Below are 25854 nucleotides of genomic sequence, written 5' to 3' on the forward strand. Positions count from 1 at the left end.
CCTCCCCCAATTCCTGCCCCCACTGCCTGCCTGCGGGGTGCCAGGCCATTTCTCCTGGAGGGGGGAGAGGAGGCATTTTCTCAGCAGCATCTCTCTGACTCCTACCCACCACAGCCAGGAGGACAGGACTGTCCATCCCATCAGAGTACCCGACTCTCCATCACCGCCCATGACCCAGTGCCCCCTCCTCTCCAGTCAAAGCCAGGCTCCGGAAGCACCATGGAGAGCCGGGGTGCTGGACCTGCACCCAGTTTCAACGTTAGATGCCTGCTCTGACCCCAGAGCCCTGGAGCCCCAGGCAGCGTCGATCCCACCCCCCTTGGCCACGTCTCCAATAGGGCATCGCTGCTTTGGCAGGGCGGAGGGAGCACGCCATGCTGGGGACTGGCAGAGGGGATTTTAACTTGGGCAAGCCCAAGGTTCGCCACTACCGACTGACGCTCAGGGGGCCGGAGCATGTTCCATGAAGCAGATGGAAGCAGATGCAGAGAGCGTGTGTGTGTGTGTGGGGGGGAGGCGTGGTGGAGACTGCCCCCAGCTGATAGTGCTCTGCCATATGCTGCCAGCACTGCAGCCCCCACCACAGGCTCCATGGAAGAGCTGCCACCCCCTTGGCTGAACCTGCATGTGTCTGGGCACAAGGGTCTCGTCTCCACTGCGGGCAGGAGCGAATTCCCCCCGGAGTGACGTGTTGCGTCGCCAGGCAGAAGGGGGGGTCCCAGCGTGAACTGGAACGAGCATCAAGGGCTGGCTATTGTCAGACCGGGGACCAGATCAGAGCTCACGGGCCTGGTCTGGGACCATCCTGGATGCGCCGCTGGGCTGGGCTGAGCCGCAGCCCTGGAGTAGCCAGAGATCTCCCGACCAGCAGGGCCTGCTCTCAGCACCTGGTCTGAGCCCCCCCGGAGAACGTCACCCAGGGCAGCTGGCAGCGAGCCTGGTGCCTGCTGGCTGAGCTCGCCTGGCGCTTACTGGGAGACTCCCCGGGATGGAGAATGCACCACTCCCCTTTGAGGCAGCTGGTGACCCTGCCTGCCTTGGACTTCGCCCCAGGGTCACTTTAACCCGCCGGGGGCTGCTTCTCGCCTGGGGTGCAGTGCACGCCGAGAGGACAATCAGCCACAGGAACCACTTCCCAATGAGCGAGCTCAGCAAACGTCTCATTAACCGACAATGAGCAACGGCGCAGGGCGCGAGCCAGCCAGGCGAGCCGGGCCAACCACAGACAGCTCCAGGGCCACGTCCCGCGCTGGAGGACACGGAAAGCCAGGGGCCAAATTGGCTGTTGCAGACGTGAGGCCAAATTGGTGCCCAGAATATCGAGGGGATGGGCTGTCCCCTGCAGAGGGGGGAACTCGGAGAGAAACTTTGGCAAGGCAAAGGGAAGTGCAGCACAGGCCGGCTGAAGGATGAGATGGGGAAGGAGCAAACGGCCAGGCCAGGGAGAGCAAGAGCCAACCGACCTCGCCCCCTCCGCCGCCTGACCTCAAATATCACCCGCGACGTGAGACTTTGTCATCCTCCTCTACTCAGCGTGATCTCTTCCTTCTCCCTCCGCCCGCTCTGCGTTTGCCTTCTGTTTAACCAGAGTCTGGCTGAGCCAGTCAGGACGGTGCATTTTGAAACATGGCTGGGAGCCTGTGACACAAAAAGAGGCCGCTAAATGCAATGCCCTAAACAGCCCGAGGCTGGTATGAGCTAGCCAGGCCTCGGAGGGGCTCATAAACCCCTGCACTGTCCTCCAGAGTGCTTGCAACCCCTCCCGGCTTGGTGTCCTCCCCCCACTGCTCTATCCTCCTGGCTCCCCCGCAGGGCACAGCTTTTCCCATCACTTCCCTGCTCTGCACTTTCCCTGCCGTTTGCTTTATTCTTCACTGGCAGCCGCCTCCATGCACCAGAGCCCTCTCCGGGAAGGAAGCAGAGCTGCTTGGCTGCGTGTTCGTGTCCTTACAGTGCTCCTAGTTAATGGAGATTTGCTCCCCGTGCCAGCAGAGGGGCCTGAGCTCGAGCCCTGCCCCAGGCGCGCAGCACCATCACCACCCCGGCAGGTGACCGTAGCTGTGTCACAAACAGCCTCCGCTTTTTGTTTTGGCTTCCTGCTTTCTGAGAACTTCACAAATAAATCACTGCCCCCGGCCCCTCCCCTGCAGGGTGGGCAGCATCGTTGGAACAGACAGCGGGGCCGAGAGGAGCCTGGCTCTGGATTCCACGTGCCAGCTGCTCACTGAGACCAGGGTGTGGCTTTCTACTGCCCCCCAGCACCCACCCGAACTCCCCCTGTGGGCAGCCAGGCGAGGGAGAGGGAAGGATAGTCGTGGGGACGAGCCGGTTGCTAGGGACCAGAAGCCCAGGATTCTGTTCGGAGCTCTGGCAGACTTTGACAAGGACCCTTCCCCACCCCCTGCCTCAGTTTCTCCAACAAGGCAAACAGACAATGGCACTGACCCATCCGGCGGGAGGGACTGAGGCTTAAGGTGTCTCACCATGGTGGCCGGTGTGGGGTGTGGGGTCAGCTTGAACATGTGGATGCAGATATGCAGGGAGGAGGTGTTTGACACCAGTACCAATTATTTGGCTTCACCAGACCGGCATGAGCTATGCCGGCTTGTGTGCTTTTACCCCAGTCTGACTGTGTCCGCGCTGGGGGCATCTGCCCCGTGAAACATGCCGGTTTAGTCACAGCACCAAAGTGGGCCAGGGCAGGCGCCGGCTGCCTGTCAAGCACTTGGAGCTGTGGGCATGGATGGGCCTAGAAAAGGGCCAGGCGTGGAGTATTCGGGTGCGAGTGAGGCGCAGCCTGGTCAGACCCCCATGAGCCATACAGACATGCCAGCCAGATGGCCAGGAATGCCAGGGGCAACCTGGGGGGATCGCCTGTCCACGTGCTGCGAGGGCAGCAAGGCGACTGAGGAGCTGAGCCCGATCCTCACTGGTATGGAAGTTAACGGGAGTTCGGTGCCTTTGAGGATCGGGGCCCCCCTTGACTACCCCCAGGAGGCTCCTCAGCATCACCAAAGCCTGTGCTGCTCTAGAGCAGAGTTTGCCACGTCACCGCCCGCCCCCACGCTGGGATGGTGCCTGAGCGCTGCCCCGAGCTGGCGCACAGAGCATTCCCCATGGGAACATGGAGTACTTCACGCAGGGCTGGGCAGCTGCTGCCAGCCACCTACCCCGGGGGCAGAGATTCCTTTCCGCCTGGTCTGCGGGGGAGGGCTCAGCACCGCATGCCCCTGCCCTCTCCCCCACACCACTAGGCTCCGCTGCTGGCATGTCCAGACCTGCTCTTTGTTCCTTGTCCCGCTGGCTGCTTGGCTCTGGGGCAGCAGGGAACAGACATGGGAGACTGGCCCTCTGCCAGGTGGTTAGGGCTGTAAAACACTTTACCTGGCCCCAGAGGGTGAGAGCAGTGGGGGCTCGGGGTAGCCCCTGGCTGTGACCTCCCCACCCCCACACCAAGGCACCTCAAAGCCACTCAAGGGTTTAGACTCACAGCCCCCTGCCCCAGCCCAGGAGGGACGTACTGGGGTCTCCATTTGGCACAGGCAGCGAAGTGACTTGCCTAAAATCCCAGTGAGTCAAGACAGAACCATCAAAACCAGACCCCAGGTGTCCAGTTCTCTACTCTAGACCAAACTCCCTTCCCACAGCTGGGAAAGGAACCCAGGTGTCCTGGCTCCCTGTCTGCCACTCAACCTGCTCTGGGGCCTAGCGCTGTGAGACTGCGCACACCCCGCTTGCAGCCCACGTGCGTGGAGAGCCGTGCCTGTCTGGCAGGGCTCTTCTAACACTGCGTTCAGAGCTGTGAGCGTGCAAGGCCCTGTACAGACACTTCAGGCTGGCGCAGCACCAACATGCCAGGTGGAGAGGCCTGGAACAGGAGGGCGGCAGAGCGAGGACCTATGGCTGGCAGGGACAAGGAGCCCAAGGGGGACCCAGGGGTTCCCAGCCTTTTCTGCACTGTGACCCCAGGCTTGAGAGGCCACTCACCATGTGGCATCAAAGGGGGTGGTGCCCTGAGCCCAGGCTGAGAATCCCTGATAGAGACATGCTGGCCTGCAGGGTGCAGCCCTTAGACAAGCCAGACAGGGAGCTCTCAGCACAGCCCAGGAGACGGGGGGGTGGGGGGACTGCTTACCCAGTCAGGGAGAGGAGGGGAAGTTATGGGGGAAAAAGGGGGCTGTTATCCCAGGAAACGGGAGGAGCGGGGCTGTGGGAGGTTTTGCAGGGGTAGCTACCCTAGCCAGGGGAAAGAAGGGGGAATGGGGGGGCAGTTATCCCCACCAGGGGAAGAAGGGGTGATTGGGGAGCTGTTACTCCAGCCAGGGGGAGAAGGGGGGATTGGGGGAGGCAGTTACCCCAGCCAGGGGGAAAAGGGGATATTGGGGGGATAGTTACCCCAGCCAGGGGGAGAAGGGGGATTGGGGGGCTGTTACCCCAGCCAAGAGGAGAAGGGGGGATGGGGGGGCAGTTACCCCAGTCGGTGGGAGAAGGGAGGATTGGGGGCGCAGTTACCCCAGCCGGGGGGAGAAGGGGGGAGGGGGCAGTTACCCCAGTTGGGGGGAGGGGGGCTGTTACCCCAGCCAGGGGGAGAAGGGAGGATTGGGGAGGCAGTTATCCCAGCCGAGGGGAGAAGGAATATGGGGGCAGTTACCCCAGCTGGTGGGAGAAGGAGGGATGGGGGGCTGTTACCCCAGCTAGGGGGAGAAGGGGAGCTGTTAGCTGTGCTCCCCCTAACTTGAGCTCCCCTCCTTCTCCCTCCCAGGATGACCCTTGCTGCGTGTGCGGCAGCCAGGCCCCACGGCACCTGCCCGGTGGGGGCAGAACTGGCATCAAAGCCAAGGTACAGCGCGGGGTGACCCGCATCCTCCCTGCCCCATTGCCCAGCGCTGCGGCTCTTCCCCGGCCAGGGAGAGCAGGGAGCAGCTCCACGCCCCGACTGCTCTGACCGAGTCCTTGGATCCCCCCGGCCCGGCCCCTGGCCCCCAGCCCCAGCCCCAGCCTGAGCTCCTCTTTGTCTGCGGGCCAGCAGCTGTGCAGTGCTGGCCCTGGCCCAGGGCTGTGGTCATTTCCTGAGCCCCCCGCCCGCCGGCCCACCTGCCTGGCTTTCATTTCCCAGCTCCCAGCCCGGGGGGCACTGGGGGCCTGTGGGCGGGAAGCGGCTCTTCCCAGACACGGGGGCGGGGGGGAGCTGCCAGCTATTTTTCGGAGACAAGATCAACAAAACCCACCCGGACAGACAGGGAACAAGGCAACCTCACAATCAAAACAAAGCGCAGCACATTCCCGGGCATGGGCCTGCTGGGCCCACACCCCCTGCGCCGGCCCCCCAGCCTGAGCCTGCCAGCCCCACTTCTGCCCCACTGCCAGCCCCACATCTCCCCCGCTGCCAGCCCCATGTCTCCTTCACTGCCAGCTCCACATCTCCCCTGCTGCCAGCCCCACGTCTCCTCCGCTGCCAGCCCCACATCTCCTCCGCTGCCAGCCCCACATCTCCCCTGCTGCCAGCCCCACGTCTCCTTCACTGCCAGCCCCATGTCTCCCCCGCTGCCAGCCCCCATCTCCCCCACATCTCCTCCGCTGCCAGCCCCACGTCTCCCCTGCTGCCAGCCCCGCATCTCCCCCGCTGCCAGCCCCACTTCTGCCCCGCTGCCAGCCCCACGTCTCCTTCACTGCCAGCCCCATGTCTCCCCCGCTGCCAGCCGCCATCTCCCCCACATCTCCCCTGCTGCCAGCCCCACGTCTCCCCTGCTGCCAGCCCCACGTCTCCCCCACTGCCAGCCCCATGTCTCCCTCACATCTCCCCCGCTGCCAGCCCCACATCTCCCTCATATCTCCCCCGCTGCCAGCCCCACGTCTCCCCCACTGCCTGTCCCACATCTCCCCCGCTGCCAGCCCCACATCTTCCTCGCTGCCAGCCCCATCTCCCCCGCTTCGAGTCCCACATCTTCCCCACTGCCGGCCCCATGACCCCTGTGCCAGCCCCACATCTCCCTCACTGCCAGCCCTCCGCCTCCCTCACTGCTGGCCCCCTGCCCAGCCCCACAGTTCCCAGGCCCTGGCCTGGGTCTGCCAGCTCCGCACCCCCTGCATCAGCCCCACAGCTTCCCCCACTGCCAACCCCGTGCCCCCAGTGCCAACCCCACAGCTCCCCCACTGCCAAACCTGTGCCTCTTGCACCAACTCCACAGCTCCCTGGCCTGGGTCTGCCAGCCCCATGCCCCAAGCACTGGCCTTTAGCCGTGGCTTCAGGCCAGTGTTCAGAACATACTCATCCCGGAATTGGCAGGGGTAAGACACACATACCCCTCCTGCAACTCCGCCAGCCGCTGCTGCCCCACGCATACAGCTCCTCCTGATCACACAGGATGGGATCGGCGCAATAGCAAGGCCCCTTCTCTCCACTAAGAAAGGGGACTCTGGTCTCCCTGTCCAGCCAGCTCCTGCCCCAGCCAGTTGTCCCTATGGCCGGGGAGCCACTGTCCTATTAGTCACAGGAGCAGCCCCACATCAGTGAATACAAGGGAAGAAAACTAGCTTTCAAAGCCCCTTCCTGCAGCTGCTTGGGCTGGAGAAGGCCTGGGAGACAAGACCTCCCCAGGCCCAGGAACTCAGGCTGGGCTGGTTTTCAATGACCCAAGAAAGTATCTTCCACACATTGCCTTGCCTGCTAGCCCTCACTGCCAGGCAGCTTCCCCTCCACCCTGCATTGGCCTGGGTTCAAAAGGAAACATTCCTGCACAGCCGGGGGCTCCCAGGGAGAAGGCCCAGGCCTGTGCGCTTCAAGTGGACAAGTCCGTAGCCCTGCATGGGACTGGCTGGGTCACTTTCCACCCCAGGTGGGTCCAACACCCAGCACTGGGCCTGGCGAGTGCAGGGTAAGTCATGGGGGAAACTCTGGACCTTCCCAGAACTCCCAGAACACACCACTCAGCCTCCAACCCATCGTGCAGCGATGCCGGTGCGGCTCAAGGTGGAGAGCTGCATCCTGGGAATTACACTCTCCATTGTAATTCCTGGTCTCATCGGCTCTATTTATGTACCCATCCCATGTGGCCTTTGAGCTATTGGCAAGTTCCCAGCCTGGCTTTGGTTGACCCTGCAAAAGATACTTTGCTGGGCTCCTTTGTCCCAAGCCCAACCGCTAAGAGACGCAGCCGAGGTGCAGGCCGTAGATGAGCCCTGACTACAGGTTCCCTTGACATGGTGGTTGGGAGAACTAGAGCAGAGGTGGGTTCCCACACCAACCAGCATTGCCAGCCGGGCGGGCTCCGGGAAAGGAGAGGCACTGGTCCAGGAACAAAGCTTCCTCTTCCGCTAGTGACACGTGCTCTTCGGGCAGGTTATAGGAAAGGAATGCGGGCCTCTGCAGGAAGGAAGTGGCGAATTCCCTGCTGCTGACACCACCTACGCCCGGAGAGGGATTCCTGAAAAACTGAAAGTGCCTAGAGATCCGCATGGCACGCAGGTTGGGAAAGAGTTGGGAGCAGATAGCCAGAGGCCACTGGCTTCATCCCAGCACCTCTCTGAATCACACCGTGCAGGCATGAGGAAGACGCATGAGATCACCATGCCCAGGCCCTGCTACCATGTGCAGAACAGGCGTGAGAGTCTGCATCACACCACGCCCTGGGGCTGTTCTGCAGCCACATGGAACCGTGCCGCCAGGAAGCTCAGTCTGATATTCAGCCTAAATTTTCCCCCTGTCTAAATCTCATCCTACTGTTCCTCATTGCCCCTCAAAGCATGCCTCTAAATTATTCCCCTCCGCCCCCGGCCTTGACCCGTTCAGATCAATGCAGGATTCCTATGGCTCCCCTTCCTCCCCTGGTCTTGTCTACACTAGAGGAGTTGACCATGCTGAGAACCGTTTTCACCTTTAGTTTGCTCGTAACACACACACACAGGTTCCAACCAGTTCACAAATGTGCTAAGGGGACCAGTGCGTTTTCAGGGCTAAATCCCAGGTTAGTACCAGTGCCGCTGCAGACCCATCAAAATGGTTCGACTAGTCACCCCAGTGGTATCCCACAGGGCACCAGCCATCTTGGGGCATCTCCCACAATGCAGAAGGCATTGCACCTGAAATGGCTTAGGAAAATGTCTACGGCAGATACACGGAACCATCAATGCTTAAACCAATTCAATACAGACTCAGCAGAGCCAAGGACCTTGTCCTCGTTTAGCCAAAGAAACTAGGTTAGTTCTTTAAAGCATTCTTCAGAAACCGCTCCCAGCCCTTGATCTTTTTTATGGCTCTTCTCTGAACTCCCTCCAGTTTGTCAATATTGTCCCAGTAACAAAATAACTGAGAAGCAGCCAAGCAATCCCAGAGGAGATTGCAGAGTCAAACAGGGCCTTCCCTCCCTACTCGGTGACCGGCTGATTCTGTGCGCTCAGCTCACAACTGGACAGGATGGGCTTTGATGTGATGTGACACTGCAACTTTCTGCCTATTTTCAGCCCTTGGTCTCCTCCAGACATTGCTCTTCCCCTGCTTTCTCGCTGCATATCTGGTTTGAATTACTTTGCCTTAGATCCACTAGCTGGATGGTTTCTGCTCAGATTTCTAGCTCCTTGATCATTAACTGGCCTCACAATGCCTCCTTTAGGACCAGCTGCACTGTTTTCCCCCCTCTTCCAGGTCATTAATGAAAATATTCAAAGTGAGACCAGACGACCAACCTGCGCTACCCCTGGACGTTTCCTTCCCGATTAAATACCTTGCAGTGAATCCTTAGCCCTTGTCTACCTCCAGTCTGCAGTCCATGGAACAGTGCATACCAAAGCGTGTTTGCATTCATTTCAGGGGAGATTGCAAACACTGAGCTAAAATTCCAGTGTGCACTTCACACCTGGCGTTCCCTGCGTCTGCTCCTTGCATCCACCTAGCCAAACAAGCAGTCAGCTTTGCCTGATGAGCTCTGACATGCTGCTTATAGCACTTGGTTCTGTTCAGTAGGAGCTGGGCGCCATTTCCCGCCTAAGATCAGTTCCATGATTTTACTGGGGGACTGAATTTCGTCCCCCAAAGGGTAACTCCCTGGAGGACCCTCCTTTCCCATTCGAAGATCAGTGTCATGTGTGTTAGTTGATGGTTTTCTAGTGCCGCCCCTATTTTCCCCGACAGCTCTGTGCCTCAGTTTCCCCATCTGTAAAATGGGAGTAATGATACCGTCCTCCTTCAGAATGTGCTTTGAGATCGACAGATGAAAAGCGCTGTATAAAACCTGGGTGTTATTTTAGGAATAACTATCAGCTGTTCCAAGTGTCTGGAAGCTAACACCCTAGGATGCCCGTCACCTGGCCATGCTAAGGCGCAGAATCCCTCTCCCTGCTCTTCATACATAGCTAGTTTCTCTTAGACCTTTTGACTGTCCTTCCCTTGGTCTGCATCCCCTCCCCCGCACTATACCTGTCTATTCTGGTTTGCTTCCTTCTCCTCTTCCACAGCAGGGTTTCGAGCTGTCAGTTCCCCTAGAAGCCCATGTCAGCTGTATCTCACGCGCCTCTTTCCCAGTCTGGGATGTCCGGCGCCTTGGAACTCCCCACTGGCTGGAGTTACCCTTTCCTCCCTTCTCCCCAACTCACTAGATGCTGGAGTCCTCCCGGAGCTCTCTTGCTGCGTTCCCCGGGAATTGAGGTGGTTCACGGCTACTCTCACATCTGCGTTAGTGTCTCCCTTATGGTGAGGAGTATGGCACAGAGAGAGGGGAAACCCTGGATGAGTCTCTGGATCATAAGGCCAATTCCACCCTAACTTAGGAATCTCTTTGATTGCACATATTTGTCTGTGTGCGTAACCCAGCAGAGAGATACCAGTGGTTAAAACCCCCATGATTGCAATGTCCCATGCTCTCAAGTCCCTTGGCAGCTGGCCTGGGAAGTTTTCACTCTCCCCACCCCAGTCCTGGGAGTGGGCAGGAGAGTCTGCCTGTCACTTCCCTTTTGTTTTTCCATTTCTCATCCCCTCTTCCTCCTAACCCAAAGGATTTCACTAGTTCGCTCAGACAAGCACAGCCCTGGCTTCCCAATCCCTGCCCCCAGCCCGGTATCTCTCTGCCAGTTTTCTGAGCTTTCACTTCATTCCCGGTTCTGAGAGGGACGGATCAGCCTGTCTCGGATCCTCTCATGCTGCCTCACAGCTGAGCAGGGGAAGTCTCGGCTGCACAAATAAGAAACCGGAGCCACTCCACAGTTAGGCAGGTGTAAATGAAAGGACACGAGCTGCTCATGGCTGCGAGTTGTAGAGAAGTTGGCCATTACAGCAAAATTACATGGTGTCGGCGGGTCCCATGTGGAGAGGACCCGCTGAGGGAAGGCACTTTTGCTGCACTCAGCTAAGTCACAATGGGTTGTCTCTCTAGCATGTCTGGAATGACCCTGACACATCCTGAGTGCATGTGGCTAGAAGGGGTCTGAGTCATCAGCAGTTTAAGGATCTTACTTAGAAAGCAAGGAAGTAGCCCAAGTGCGGGGCCATCTGGCTTGGAGTGGATGACCTCATGGGGTTTTCCCACCTCAGACCTGGATGTCCTGTGACACTGTGGCCAGGGAAAGCCGGCCGCATCCACACACGGCAATGGAGGGAAAAGGCTGAAGAACAAGCGGCTTAGCTGCCCCCCTCTGTGACAAACTGGGAATGTTCTTAATGTTTGCTCTGAATACTGTGCTGGTGCCTCAGTGTCCCCACGGCAGTTCTTAAGTATCTAGGAGGTGGGATAAAGGTGTATGGTTGCTGCAGAGCAAAGGGCCAGTGCACCTACATGCCTGACACTCTGTCTCCTAGCAACTGATGGCCTGGGCCCCCCTCTGCAAAGGTGCCAGCTGAAGGTGTTGGAGACAAAGGGATCAGGTGACCTCCTGGCCCGGGGAAAGGAACTGAGCAGAGAGGAGGGGCTGGAGGGGGTTGTTAGTCTGGAGCTGGCTGGGGATGAGGAGTGAAGTGCAGACGTGGGGGTCTGGCTCACTGCCCCCCAGAATGGACCCAGCCGAGGGGTCCGGTTTGCTGTATCTACAAGCTCTGTTTTAGACCATGTTCCTGTCATCGAATAAACCTCTGTTTTACTGGCTGGCTGAGAGTCACATCTGACTGCGAAGTGGGGGTGCAGGGCCCTGTGGCTTCCCCAGGACCTCGCTGGGTTGGCTCGCTGTGGGAAGCGCACGGAGGGGCAGAGGATGCTGAATACTCCAAGGAGAGACCCAGAAGGTGAAGACATGTGAGCTTCTTGCCCTGAAAGAGTCTGCTCCAAGGGAGAGGAAGGTCCCCAAAGTCCTGCCTGGCTTGGTGGGAAGCAGTTCCAGAGCATCACCCGGGGACTCCATGACGCCCTCCAAGATGGGTGCCAAAGAGCTGAGCTTTGAGATACATGCACAAGGTGAGCCACACGGGGCCTGGATCTACACAGCTGGCAGGTGGTGACCCCACCGGCTCTGAACACACAGGATAGTGCTGTGGGTAAGGCACTGGACAGTCAGTCAGGAGAGCTAGGTTCAACTCCTGGTTCTGCTGTGGAGGACAGGCATGTCATATCCCTCCGTGCCTCAGTTTCCCCACCTGTAAAACAGGGATAATCATCCCTCCCTCATCAATACAGACACTTCCAGTGAGTGACCATCTGTTACTGTGTGTAAATACAGAGCCCAGCACAAGAGGGCCCTGAGCTGCTTGGGCCTCCAGGTGCTTCTGTCATCAAATAAATACAGTAGAACTGACTGGTCAACCACACACCTGATTTGGAACCGGAGGTACACAACCAGGCAGCAGCAGCACACAAAACAAAAATAAATAAAGCAAATAGAGAACGGTGCTTTGTGCACTGTAAAGTGCTTAAAAAAAAAAGGGAAAGTTTAAAAAAAGATTTGACAAGCTAAGGAAACCATTTCTGTGCTTGTTTCATTTAAATTACATGGTTCAAAGCAGCATTTTCCTTCTGCATAGTAAAGTTTCAAAGCTGTATTAAGTCATTGTTCAATTGTGAACTTTTGAAAGAACCAGAACGTTTTGTTCAGCGTTATGAACAACCTCCATCCCTGAGGTGTCTGTAACTCTGAGGTTCTACTGTCACTTTTCATAACCTCTGCACTTTCGGAGCTGCCCAGGGGAGCCGACGGGCTCAGCTGAGATCACGTCAGGGGAACTCGGCTTCGTTTGCTGGACTGAGAACAGAGAATGAGCCTCCCATTGCCAAGTTTTCCCAGAAATAGCATGGCCCAAAGCCTACTGATTCAGCCTTGGCCCTTGACTACAAACTCCCGCAATGCAATGCTGTCACGGAGTGTGGGGGAGACCAGACCCTGCACCCCGGCTTCCTGCGATTCCCGGGACTCTCAGCCAGCCAGTAAAACAGGAGGCTTATTTAGACAACAGGAACACAGTCCAAGACAGGCCTTGCCGCTACAGACAACAGGACCCCCTCAGTTAGGTCCATCTGGGGGACCAGGGAGGCCAGAGGCCCATTGGGAGACCAGAGCCCCATCTGGGCTTCCCTCCCGTCTCCCAGCCAGCTCCAAACTGACAACTCCCTCCAGCCTCTCACTCAGCCTCCCCCCAGCTCCTCCCCCAGCCTTTGTGTCCTTTGTTCAGTGTCCCAGGCAGAGCTGTTACCTGGTCAGTTACCGCGCAGTCCGGTCCCACTGGCCTGGCTGCTTTCTCTGCACTGACTCCAGACACTCTCCGGCAGGGCCGAAGCAGCTGGCAACAAACAGCCCTGGTTTGCTGCCCCAAGACATTACTTCCCTGCACCCTTAAGCACCTCCAGCGCCCGGCTGAAAGAAGCTACTGGTACCATTCCCCTGCCCTCAGCTCCCTTTAGAGCTGGACAAGCCGAGGTGTAAACGAGCTTGCGACCGAAGGACACAATCACCCGCTCCTGCCGGGTCCCTTCTGGCGTGGTACCGGCCCAGCCCTCCGATCAGCATTGCAGGGGTGACAATCACCCGCTCCTGCTGAGTGCCTTCTGGCGTGGTACCGGCCCAGCCTTCTGATCTGCCTTGCTGGGGTGACAATCACCCGCTCGTGCCAGGTCCCTTCTGGCGTGGTACCGGCCCAGCCCTCCGATCTGCATTGCAGGGGTGACAATCACCCGCTCCTGCCGGGTGCCTTCTGGCGTGGTACCGGCCCAGCCCTCCGATCTGCCTTGCTGGGGTGACAATCACCCGCTCGTGCCAGGTCCCTTCTGGCGTGGTACCGGCCCAGCCCTCCGATCTGCATTGCAGGGGTGACAATCACCCGCTCCTGCCGGGTGCCTTCTGGCGTGGTACCGGCCCAGCCCTCCGATCTGCCTTGCTGGGGTGACAATCACCCACTCCTGCCGGGTCCCTTCTGGCGTGGTACCGGCCCAGCCCTCCGATCTGCCTTGCTGGGGTGACAATCACCCGCTCCTGCCGGGTCCCTTCTGGCGTGGTACTGGCCCAGCCTTCCGATCTGCCTTGCTGGGGTGACAATCACCCACTTCTGCTGGGTGCCTTCTGGCGTGGTACCGGCCCAGCCCTCCGATCAGCATTGCAGGGGTGACAATCACCCGCTCCTGCTGGGTGCCTTCTGGCGTGGTACCGGCCCAGCCCTCCGATCTGCATTGCTGGGGTGACAATCACCCGCTCCTGCTGGGTGCCTTCTGGCGTGGTACCGGCCCAGCCCTCCGATCTGCATTGCTGGGGTGACAATCACCCGCTCCTGCTGGGTGCCTTCTGGCGTGGTACCGGCCCAGCCTTCCGATCTGCCTTGCTGGGGAGACAATCACCCACTCCTGCCGGGTGCCTTCTGGCGTGGTACCGGCCCTGCCCTCCGATCTGCCTTGCTGGGGTGACAATCACCCGCTCCTGCCGGGTCCCTTCTGGCGTGGTACCGGCCCAGCTCTCCAATCTGCCTTGCTGGGGTGACATGCCCCCCTAAGTTAGCAGCCCTATGTCAATCTACAAAAATATACCCACTCGCTCCCTTCCTCCCCCTGGCTAAACGTGCAGTCCCTGGTGCGCCGGACATCACCGCCCATCACCCGCCCATCCTGTCCCCCCAGCAGCCATGTATTTAACAAGAGGCAGCTCAGGCCGCAAGGCGAGTTCCTTACCTTCCTCAGGTCGTCCAACCCGTACTCCACAGCTGAGGTGAGCACCTCCAGGGCCTGTGGAGCGAAGAAACACACCGGTAAGCAAGACAGCGCAGGTGCCAGGCTGGCGGCCTAGGGGCCAGGGCCCTTGGGTCTTTTCTCTGCATCTGTCCCCTCCAGCCGCTCTCAGCTGGTCACACTGCGGCTATTCTACAGCTCGCCCCCCATGCATGGGAAAGGGACTGGCACCTGTTGGGGGGACAGAATGTCCTGGGGGCTCAAGCAGGGGGCCCCCACCTGACAAACGGGACTTTGGAAACTTTACAAAGGACGCAGGCACCTGCTGGAAGCAGCCTGGCCTGCTCATGGGACCTGAGGTGTTGGCAAATGCCAGGAGACGCAAGTGTCCGAAGGCTCTGCCCCGACGCCCTCCTCCAAGCAGGCACGTGGCCCAGCCACCGCAAACTTCAGCCGCCAACGCGGCAAAGCACCAGGGCCCATTCTGACCCTTCGGCATTTCACAAAGCTGCAGGCAGCAGACGGCACAGACATTCTCCTGTTGCCCGGGGGAGGCACTAGCCCGGGCTCTGAGCAACGCTCAGGGCTCTGTGCCCGCTCACAGCTGGCAGAACTGCTGCCAAGCACCAGGCGGCACAGATCTGACCCTCAGGCTCTCCTGAGCGCCTGGAGATGAGAGGCCTCTGCTTGCACAACTGCCCGTCCATGTGACCCAGCTGTGATCTGGGGCCCAGTTCAGTTTCCATGCTACCATTCGCACAAGGCAGGACGGCTGCTTTCCCCTCAGCCTAGAGCAAAGGGGACCTGGCCCCCCAGGGTGGATGGATCCCATCACTGGGCGTTGCTAGCCTGACAATCCCCAGCCCGCAGCTCCACGAGTGAGTGGCCGCATGGGAAGGAGGAGGGAGCTGGGCCGGAGTCAGAGGTGCTCCAAGGGAAAGCCGCTGCGTTGCCTCAACAAGCCCCAGGAACGCCAGGAAAACTGGAAGAGCCTGATTCTTAACTTCCCAGCAGCAGGATGCAACCCAGCCTCATCCTCTCCCAGAAGTGCTGGGCACAGCGGGTAACACCGGGAGCCTGTGTCATTGGCTTGAAATGCACAACTCATGCTGCTGGAGGCCCGAGGTCAGCTGCCTAGCAACCCACCAGACATGCATGCCAGGCACGAGTCAGGAGAGGTCTGCTCAGAGCTGGGGTCAGCACAAGGGGTGGTAGTTGAGGGAGGAGCTGCGGAGACAGTGGCTGAAAGGGGCCCCACAAGCCTTGGCAGGGCTATTACCCAGCCTCCAGCTGGTTTGCAATTTCCCGTCATCCTCTCCAGTCTAAAAAGTGCAAAGGGAGGGACCTGTGTAGCAGGGGCAATGGGTCTGCGAGGTGGTGAGACATCCTCTCCTGGGTGACATCCCCAGCCTCCTGCTCGCTCTCCCAGTGGGATTATTTCCTCACTGCTGCCTGGAGCTGGGCTGCCACCTTCTTCTGAGCATGTCAGACAAGTGCTGGGACATCTGTGTCTTTATGGTGTGATGCAGCACCAGAGTGAGGATGCTGGGTCCCCAGCCCAGGATGCAACTCATGGCTGGGCAGCTGGCTGGGCAGGACCAGACACTGGGTGGGACAGTGCAGGAGATGGACTAGCTGGGACATACCAGACCAAACCCTCCCTCATGCCTAGGATCTTACCGATGTCACTGAATGTTGAGCATTTTGTTTTTGCTCCTGGCAATGGTATTTCACTCAGGCAGCGGATACCGACAGCTGGATGCCCCAGATATCATTTCTTCCCTTGGCTGGAGATTCCCAGCTTAGACAGGTCCTGCTCCCTAACCCTGGGCCTCTCATAACAAGCACTGGTGCATCCAAGGAGAAGCAGCCAGGGCTTTCCTTGCAAAAGGACTACACCCCAGTTAAAGGTAACTGCAAATGCACATGCCAGACGGCTCCTTTCAATGCAGTGATTCTTGCCATTAGTTTTACTATTGCTCTTTTCTTGATTAATTAATGAACCGAACCCTAACAAAGAGATTGCCCCTTCCTCTGCCATTTGCCCTGCCAGTCACTGGGGTACTGCAGCAGCTGCTTCCACAGGAAGATAAAGGAGTGGGCATATTTTTAGTTCTGCAAGTGCGAGTAACAGCTGGAAGCCAGGAGGAAGAGCCAGCCCCGTGTGACCAGCCAGCTCTCTGCAGCCACCAGCGAGTGTCCTGCAGACCCCAGGCTGGGAACCACTATCTCCCTGCCGGGATCACTGCAGGATAACATGACCCCAGCAAGGAGTGCGCCTAGCCCAGAAGGCGGCAGACTGGCAGTAGGCATCGGGGATGCAAGTCAGGGCTCTTTGGTGCTATTCGTAGCTCAACCCTCTCCGTGCTTCAGTTTCCCCACTGCCTCACAGGTGTGCTGAGAGGCTTCATCAGGTCACGTTTGTCCACTGTTTGGCTTTTGATCACCTCAGAGGAAACAGGCACACTAGGTCAGCCCAAAGGTCCATCTAGCTCAGTATCCTGTCTGCTGACAGTGGCAAATGCCAGGTGCCCCAGAGGGAATGAACAGAACAGGGAATCATCAAGTGATCCATCCCCTGTCACCCAGTCCCAGCTTCTGGCAAACAGAGGCTAGGGACACCATCTCTGCCCATCTTGGCTAATAGCCACTGATGTTCCGAGCCTGGGGATCTGCCAGACCCGTTCTTCAGATAGAGGGCAAGCTGGCGCCTCAGCCACGCGTGCACAAGGTCACACGGGCCATCGCCTGCTAAGTGGGCATTCATTGGCAGGGCAAAAAATCTCCATCCTAGCAAAGAAACGGCCTGGGGTGCCCATCCCTGCAGTTTGCCTGTTGCCACGCTCCCAGCTGGAGCTGCTTCTCAAAGCTAGGGGAGGGGGGACTACAAAAAGGAGGGCAGATGCCCCCGAGTTTCCCTGCCATTCGCTCTGTCTCTGGCAGTGCAGACATCTGCTGGGCTGGGGCAGGGACCGGGCTGGAAAGCTGCTGAGGGGTGGGGCGAGAGAGCTTGCTTTGAATGGAACCTGGGTCGGTGCGTCAGGCGTGAGCTGGGTTTTATCGGTATTGCTCTTGCAGCCACTTCTGACTGTTATGCCTCGTGCTGTGCATCCACGTCAAATCTCCCTCTTCAGAGTTAATCAGCTGGTTTGATCTCATCCAGTGTGAAGGGTTTGGGAAAGTCTGTCGGAGGGAACGGACTCTGTGCCGTTTGTCCCTCGATGAGCTCACTGACCTTTGCGAGTTGGCATTGGCCAGTGCAGGACGTTTGTTTCTGGGGGAACTCCCAGACCGAGGGTGTGTGGGTGTCCCCAGCTGCAGTTCGCACCCCGCCGGGGCTGTGGGCAGCAGTCTGTGAGCAGGCTAGCACTGGAGGCGACAGCAGCACGGCCATGTAAAGGGCACCCCGGGTTCGAGGGCAACACAGCTACTCATTAGTCTGGCTTGGACCTGGGGGATGTCACATCCGGCTCTGGGCTGCAACAACCTCCAGCCCCTGGGTCACCAGCTCTGCCCTGTGGCTAAGAGGGGACTCTCCTAAACTCCCCCAGCGCCGCTGTGGCATCAGCCAGAGGGGGAACCATGATGCTTTGCTGGGGCTGCTGCCAGGCTGCCCCGCCCGCCCTGCAGCTGCCTAGATCCAGGGGTGGGGGGACATGAGGATGGCCGTGCAATGGCTGTGTGAATGGCCAAGTGGTGTTAATACTGAGGGGCACTTCCCCTCCCCGCAGCTGGCTTTGGACTTGCCTCATGCTCTGCCGCGGGAGTGGGTCAAGGGACAGGGACCTCCTGATTCCTACATAGCCCAGGATCCACCTTACAGGGCCGTCGGGGACCAGGGAAAGGCCCTGGCTGTGCCCACACTCCCCGCTGAGTTCTGGGACCCTTCCTCTTCACTGTGGGCGCTCAGTTTGGGGCTGGCGGGGAGGTTAAAATCCGGCCTCGGCACATTTTACTGCAGGAACGTAAGGTGATCACCGGGGCTGACCTGCGCTCCTGGGCCTTTCCACGGCTGCCGGGGGGCTCGGATGCCCCCAGCCAAGGCTCAGCAGGCCAGTGCATGAGGCCAGGAGGTGGGGGGGTGTCTGAGCAAGGAGCATGGTGCGGAAAGCGTGGGAGAGAAAGGGCTGAATTCCCCGGGTGACTCTGCCCCTGGGCAGGGCGATGGCTGGGATGCCCCCAGCTGGCAGGGTTTTCCCGAGGGCAGTTCCCTTTTCCTTGGGCTGAGTTTATCTTAGTTCTCTGAACCGGGTGATTCGCACCCTGTTCTGGTGCTGCATGGGGGGGAGGGGCGCGAGGGACACTGCTCTAAACATAGCCTGAAGCAAGCAGCCGCCAATGCTGTCCCCCCTTTCCCCTTAGCCCCGCGGTGGGTGCCACAGCCCCCGTACTGAGGGGTATGGAGGATTACAAAGCTGGTAGAGCGGGGGCTGGGACAAGCCCAGCACTCCACCCCTGCCGACCTCTTCCTGCAGCCCCCAGCTCAGGGCCGGCTTTAGGAATCGGGCCCCGCGCCTTAAGCGCCTTTTAAACTTTTTTTACTTACCCCAGCTGCGGTCTGCTCCGGGGTCTTCCATGGCCCTGCTCCCCTGACCAAAGCGCCGGCGGGAGCGCGGCTGCCCCACAGCCCGGCTCTCCCTGCTGGAGCCCCGGCCGGAGCGCGGCAAGTCCCGCAGCCCCATGGTCCCTGCTGGAGCCCCAGCCGGAGCACGGCAAGCCCCGCAGCTCCATGGTCCCTGCTGGAGCCCCGGCCGGAGCGTGGCAAGCCCCGCAGCCCCGCGGTCCCTGCTGGAGCCCCGGCCGGAGTGCGGCAAGCCCCGCAGCCCCACGGTCCCTGCTGGAGCCCCGGCCGGATTGCGGCAAGCCCCGCAACCCCAGCTGGAGCCCCGGCCGGAGCGCAGCAAGCTCTGCAACCCCGGCTGGAGCCCCGGCCGGAGCGCGGCAAACCCCGCAGCCCCGCGGTCCCTGCTGCAGCCCTGGCCGGAGCGGGGCAAGCTGCGCTGCAACCCCGCTTTCCCGGCCGGAGCCCCGGCCGGAGCGGGGCAAGCCCCGCAACCCCGGCTGGAGCCCCGGCCAGAGCGGGGCAAGCCGCCCCAAGGCCCCAGCTCGAGCCCCAGCCGGAGCACAAGACCTACCCTGCAGCCCTGCTCTCCCGGCTGGAGCTCTGGGCCCTTTAAATAGCCCCCAAAGCCCTGGGATAGCGGGGCTCCGGGGGCTATTTAAAGGGCCGGGGCTCCAGCTGCCTCTGCCACCCCAGTCCTTTAAATAGCCACCAGAGCCCCTCCACCCCCATGTATTCTCCAGGGCTCCCGTGGCTATTTAAAAGGTCTGGGGGGGTAGAAGCAGGGGAGCCCCAGGCCCTTTGAATAAGCCCCAGAGCCCTGGGATAGTGGGAGCCTTGGGGGCTATTTAAAGGGTGGGGGCTCCAGCTGCCTCTGCTGCACCCCCTGCCCTGCCTGCACCAGCCCTGCCCCCCTGCCTGCAGCCAGCTCTGCAACCCGTGCCCACAGCCAGCCCCTGCCAACCCCCCTGTCCTGTCTCCAGCCAGCCCCTGCCAAACCCCCTGTCCTGTCTCCAGCCAGCCCCTGCCAAACCCCCTGCCCTGTCTCCAGCCAACCCCTGCCATACACCTCTGTGGCCCTGCTCAAAGCCAGCCAGCCCCACACACAGCCCTGCCCGCACCAGCCCTGCACACCCTGCCCGCCCTGCCCACACTCAGCCCCGCACCCCCTGCCCTGTCTCCAGCCAATCCCTGCTGCACCCCCCTGCCTGAAGCCAGCCAGTTCCGCACTCCTCTGTCTCCAGCCCTCTCAACCCCTGCTGCATCCCCCTGTGGCCCTGCCTGAAGCCAGCCCACCCCACACCCCCCTGTCTCCAGCCAGCCCCGCACCCCTTGCCCTGCCTGCAGCCAGACCCTACCTCCAGTCAGCCCCTGCCCTGCCTCCAACCAGCCCCATGTCCACTGCTGCCCTGCAGTTCCCAGGGCAGTAACCTGCACACTTGCTTCAATGAGGGGGGCAGGGAGCAGCTGGGACCCACACACGTGCACGCCCCCAGGGAGTGGCGGGGACCCACACATGTGAAACGACAGTCATTAATAGCCAATCAACAGCATATATGATGCAATGTACATAATATATAATTGTATTATTTATATAGTTATGGAAAGTAAATAATACATGGAAGAAATAAAAGGCTTTTTTTGTTTACACTTTTTTTTTTTTTTAGTCATCCCTGCCAGAGCCCCACCGAAAATATTCGAATTGGGCCCCACGCTTCCTAAAGCCGGCCCTGCCCCAGCTAACCGTGCCTGGGCCAGGGACTCCTCCCTCTCCCCGGCAAGGCTGGGGGAGCTGAGCGGGGCAGATGCAGCCATAGCTCCCATCAGGCAGTGGCGCTGTCTGGATCCGGCACCACAGATTCTAACTACACTCTGAGCCACAGCCCACGTACCTTCCCCTGCATGGGCTGGGTTTGAACCCACGACTTGTGGCACAGCTCTCTACCACTTGAGCTAAAGGACTAGATCCCTTCAGGGGCAGCAGTAGTAGGCTATAATCCTCTCTGTGGCCCAGCTGCTAGAGGGGGATGAGACATGCGCCATCCCCATGTATTGTCCCACCATTCCCTCCCTGCAGCTCGGTTTGGGGTCCCTTGTCATTGCGGCTGACCCACCTCTGCCCTTCCCACGGCGCCCGGCCCCGGGGCAGCATGCGGCACTCACGGTGAGGCTGTTGAGGGTCACACTGTTGGTGTATAGGAACTCGAGGACGGCCAAGAAGACCTCGGGCTGCACGTGGCTGAGGACCAATGGGGTCTGGGGGGGGCACGGCTCCTGGGCACCCGTCTGGGGCTGGCTGAGCATCCCCTGGAAGGCCTGGCAGCGGCAGGCGAGGATGCAGCGATGGGCGAACACCTCCTGCCTCTCTCTGCCCACCACGAACGTCACGTCGCTGTGGAGACGGAGATAGGCCAAGCCACGCCATGAGGAGTGGGGATTGCAACAGGGCGGCTGCTGCCTGAGTGCCCCATGCAGAGTACCCCGACCCCCATACAGAGTACCCCATACCGAGTACCTCTACCGCCACTCCCCATGCAGATTACCCCTGACCCCCATCCCCCAACCCCCATACAGAGTACCCCTGCCCCCACATACAGAGTAACCCTGACCCCCATCCCCCGTACAGAGTATCCCCGACCCCCATGTAGAGTACCCCTGACCCCCGTCCCCCATACAGAGTACTCCCAACCCCCATACAGAGTACCCCTGCCCCCACATACAGAGTAACCCTGACCCCCATCCCCCATACAGAGTATCCCCGACCCCCATGCAGAGTACGCCTGACCCCCATCCCCCATACAGAGTACTCCCAACCCCCATACAGAGTACCCCTGCCCCCACATACAGAGTAACCCTGACCCCCATCCCCCATACAGAGTACCTCTGCCCCCCATACAGAGTACCTCCGACCCCCATACAGAGTATCCCTGACTCCCATCCCCCAACCCCTATACAGAGTACCCCCAACCACAATACAGGGTAACCCTGACCCCCATCCCCCAACCTCCATACAGAGTACCCCCAACCCCCATACAGAGTAACCTTGACCCCCATCCCCTGACCCCCATACAGAGTACCCCTGCTCCCACATACAGAGTACCCCTGACTCCCCATACAGAGTACCCCTAATCCCCATCCCCCATACAGAGTACCCCTGACCCCATCCCCATGCAGACTATCCCCATCCCCCATACAGAGTACCTCTACCGCCACTCCCCTTGCAACACACCCACTAAACCCCCATCCCCATGAAGAGTACCTTGCCCCCCATGCAGAGTACCCCCCATCCTCAACTGTAAAGATAAGGCCTTGGTCTGCAGCCAAGCAGCAGCCATTAGCTGAGAAGCAGGAAGTCACAGCCCCACATTCCATCTAACTGACATTAAAACAATGTCCGATCCGGCTGTTACGAAGGAGACCTCGTCCCAATGGCCCCCACTATCACCAGATGAAGAAACAGATCTTAAGATGGTTAAATAAAACTTAGTTTGACAGCATCCTGCCTGGCAAGAGCTCACTTCTCAATAGCTGTGAGTGTGAAATCCTCCCTCCCTTCATTGTGGTCCCCACTTCCCTGTTGGTTACCTGTATGGTGTCTGCCTGGGTCTTTAATTGTTTGTCTGCTGTACAATTCATTGTGCCAGGGGTCAGTTAGTGAGGGGAGTGGGCTACAAAGGGTCAGAGAGCTATATTACAACAGGTTAGGACTGGTCAGGTCCAGTTCAGTATAATGACTGGTTACGGTCTAGCTAAGCAGCAGTCAAGTTTCACTATATCAATGGGGGTCCAAGAAGGAGACCAGCTGGGAAGAGCAGAAGAGCTGGCAGAAGAACTCACTCTCAAGACTCAGCCTCAGCCCAGAGCTGTTCAGACTCCTCTGCACCGTGACGTGCAGCAAGTAGGGCCCAGACGAGACCAGCCCTGCCTGGCCGATGGAAAGTCCACCTGCGGGATCTGGGCTGGGGAGCGTGGCACTGGGCGTTCTGCGTGGCGACTGCTAGCAACGAGAGGGGCAGGATATCACTGCGGAAGGCTCTTTCCTTGGTAAAAGGTCCTGCACACCTGCAGAAGGAGCAAACACCAGAGCCCTATGTATTCGGAAAGGGGAAGTGCTTTTCGCTTGGAGCCCCACGAATTGGGAAAAGGTGGGGTGCCCTAAAGAGTGCAGGTAACACATCCCCCATTCAGAGTACCCCCTGCTCTCATACAGAGTACCCCTTCCCCCACACAGAATACCCCCTGTTCTCATACAGAGTACCCCCTTCCCCCACACAGAGTACCCCCTGCTCTCATACAGAGTACCCCTTTCCCCCATACAGAGTACCCCCTGCTCTCATACAGAGTACCCCCTTCCCCCACGCAGAGTACCCCCTGTTCTCATACAGAGTACCCTCTTCCCCTACGCAGTGTCCTGACTCCCATCCCCCATGCAGAGTACCCCCTACTCTCATACAGAGTACCCCCTGCTCTCATACAGAGTACCCCCTTCCCCCACACAGAGTACCCCCTGTTCTCATACAGAGTACCCTCTTCCCCCAAGCAGTGTCTTGACTCCCATCCCCCATGCAGAGTACCCCCTACTCTCATACAGAGTACCCCTGCTCTCATACAGAGTACCCCCTTCCCCCACACAGAGTACCCCCTGTTCTCATACAGAGTACCCCCTTCCCCCACACAGAGTACCCCCTGGTCTCATACAGAGTACCCCTTTCCCCCATACAGAGTACCCCCTGCTCTCATACAGAGTACCCCCTTCCCCCACGCAGAGTACCCCCTGTTCTCATACAGAGTACCCCCTTCCCCCACGCAGAGTACCCCCTGCTCTCATACAGAGTACCCCCTTCCCCCACGCAGAATACCCCATGTTCTCATACAGAGTACCCTCTTCCCCCACGCAGTGTCTTGACTCCCATCCCCCATGCAGAGTACCCCCTACTCTCATACAGAGTACCCCCTTCCCCCATTCAGAGTACCCCCTCCTCTCATTCAGAGTACCCCCTTCCCCATACAGAGTACCCCCTGTTCTCATACAGGGTACCCCCTGTTCTCATACAGAGTACCCCTTCCCCCACAGAGAGTACCCCCTGTTCTCATACAGAGTACCTCCTTCCCCCACACAGAGTACCCCCTGCTCTCATACAGAGTACCCCCTGTTCTCATACAGAGTACCCCTTCCCCCACACAGAGTACCCCTGCTCTCATAAAGAGTACCTCCTTCCCCCAAACAGAGTACCCCCTGTTCTCATACAGAGTACCCTCTTCCCCCACGCAGTGTCCTGACTCCCATCCCCCATGCAGAGTACTCCCTACTCTCATACAGAGTACCCCCTTCCCCCACGCAGGGTGTCTTGACTCCCATCCCACATGCAGAGTACCCCCTACTCTAATACAGAGTACCCCCTTCCCCCATGCAGAGTACCCTGTTCTCATACAGAGTACCCCCTTCCCCCATGCAGGGTGTCCTGACTCCCATCCCCCGTGCAGAGTACCCCCTACTCTCATACAGAGTACCCCCTTCCCCCACACAGAGTACCCCCTGCTCTCATACAGAGTACTCCCTTACCCCACACAGAGTACCCCCTGTTCTCATACAGAGTACCCTCTTCCCCCACGGTGTCCTGACTCCCATCCCCCATGCAGAGTACCCCCTACTATCATACAGAGTACCCCCTTCCCCCACGCAGAGTACCCCCTGCTCTCATACAGAGTACCCCCTTCCCCCACACAGAGTACCCCCTGTTCTCATACAGAGTACCCTCTTCCCCCACGCAGTGTCCTGACCTTCATCCCCCATGCAGAGTACCCCCTCCTCTCATACAGAGTACCCCCTTCCCCCACGCAGAGTACCCCCTGCTCTCATACAGAGTACTTCCTTACCCCACACAGAGTACCCCATTCTCATACAGAGTACCCCTTTCCCCCATACAGAGTACCCCCTGCTCTCATACAGAGTACTCCCTTACCCCACACAGAGTACCCCCTGTTCTCATACAGAGTACCCCCTTCCCCCACGCAGAATACCCCCTGTTCTCATACAGAGTACCCCCTTCCCCCACACAGAGTACCCCCTGTTCTCATACAGAGTACCCTCTTCCCCCACGCAGTGTCCTGACCTTCATCCCCCATGCAGAGTACCCCCTCCTCTCATACAGAGTACCCCCTTCCCCCACGCAGAGTACCCCCTGCTCTCATACAGAGTACTTCCTTACCCCACACAGAGTACCCCATTCTCATACAGAGTACCCCTTTCCCCCATACAGAGTACCCCCTGCTCTCATACAGAGTACCCCCTTCCCCCACACAGAGTACCCCCTGTTCTCATACAGAGTACCCTCTTCCCCCACGCAGTGTCCTGACTCCCCTCCCCCATGCAGAGTACCCCCGCTCTCATACAGAGTACCCCCTTCCCCCACGCAGAGTACCCCCTGCTCTCATACAGAGTACCCCCTTCCCCCACACAGAGTACCCTCTCCTCTCATACAGAGTACCCCCTGTTCTCATACAGAGTACCCCCTTCCCCCACGCAGAGTACCCCCAATCCCCTATGCAGAGTATCCCGACTCCCCATCCCCCAGGCAGAATATCCCTGTCCACCATGCAATGTACCCCTAACCCCCCCATCGTCCAATCAGAATACCTCTGACCCCCATCCTCCCATGCAGAGCCTAATGGAGGCAGAAGAGACCAGCATGTGGTCCCTCATGCCTGCTCCTTCCCAGTAATCCCTCCTCCGCACCCCGCCCTCCGCCAGGCTCAGCCATCTGGGTGCTGGCTCCCTGCACATGCCTGAGCAAATCTACTCCAGGAGGTGCAGCCTTCACCCTTCCATCTCGCCTCCCCCCCCACAAAACACCAGACACACCATGGGGTTGGGGTTACATCCCACTGGGGTGGGTATGTCCTTGCATACACACACACAGTGCCTTCTACTGGCTGGACTCAACTGCCCAACCAAGTGTCATGGGCTCTGTACTGCTAGCAGCTAATGGAGATTCCCCTTGCCTACCCCCCAGCGGTTCGGGAAGTGCTGAGGATTCTCATTGTTTGCATGGCTGCTATTGTTTGTTTGTTTGGTTCAAAACTCCATGTAGGGCAGGTAAACCACTTCCTCTGGAAGATTCATAAAACTACGGGCCCCACACCAGTGTGGAGTCAGAACTGAAAAGGAAAGTGCCGTGGGCCCCTCGCCTGCACGGAGGGGTTTTCACTCCGTGCAGCAGGGAATGGAAA

The 25854-nt window shown here is 59.3% G+C and overlaps 1 protein-coding gene across 1 annotated transcript in view; it reads right to left on the reverse strand.

Moving 5' to 3' along the window:
* The window catches only part of BTBD19 (BTB domain containing 19), a 72174-nt gene that overhangs the window by 37661 nt on the left and 8659 nt on the right, over positions 1–25854 (reverse strand). Inside the window, exons 3-4 of the mRNA XM_030573948.1 lie at positions 20788–21016; positions 14067–14120 (exon numbers count right to left, since the gene is read on the reverse strand). Of these exons, the coding sequence (XP_030429808.1) occupies positions 14067–14120; positions 20788–21016 (283 nt within the window). The remainder of the gene's footprint in view (positions 1–14066; positions 14121–20787; positions 21017–25854) is intronic.

The sequence above is a fragment of the Gopherus evgoodei genome, chromosome 8 (genome assembly GCF_007399415.2).
Source record: "Gopherus evgoodei ecotype Sinaloan lineage chromosome 8, rGopEvg1_v1.p, whole genome shotgun sequence".
NCBI lineage: Eukaryota > Metazoa > Chordata > Testudines > Testudinidae > Gopherus > Gopherus evgoodei.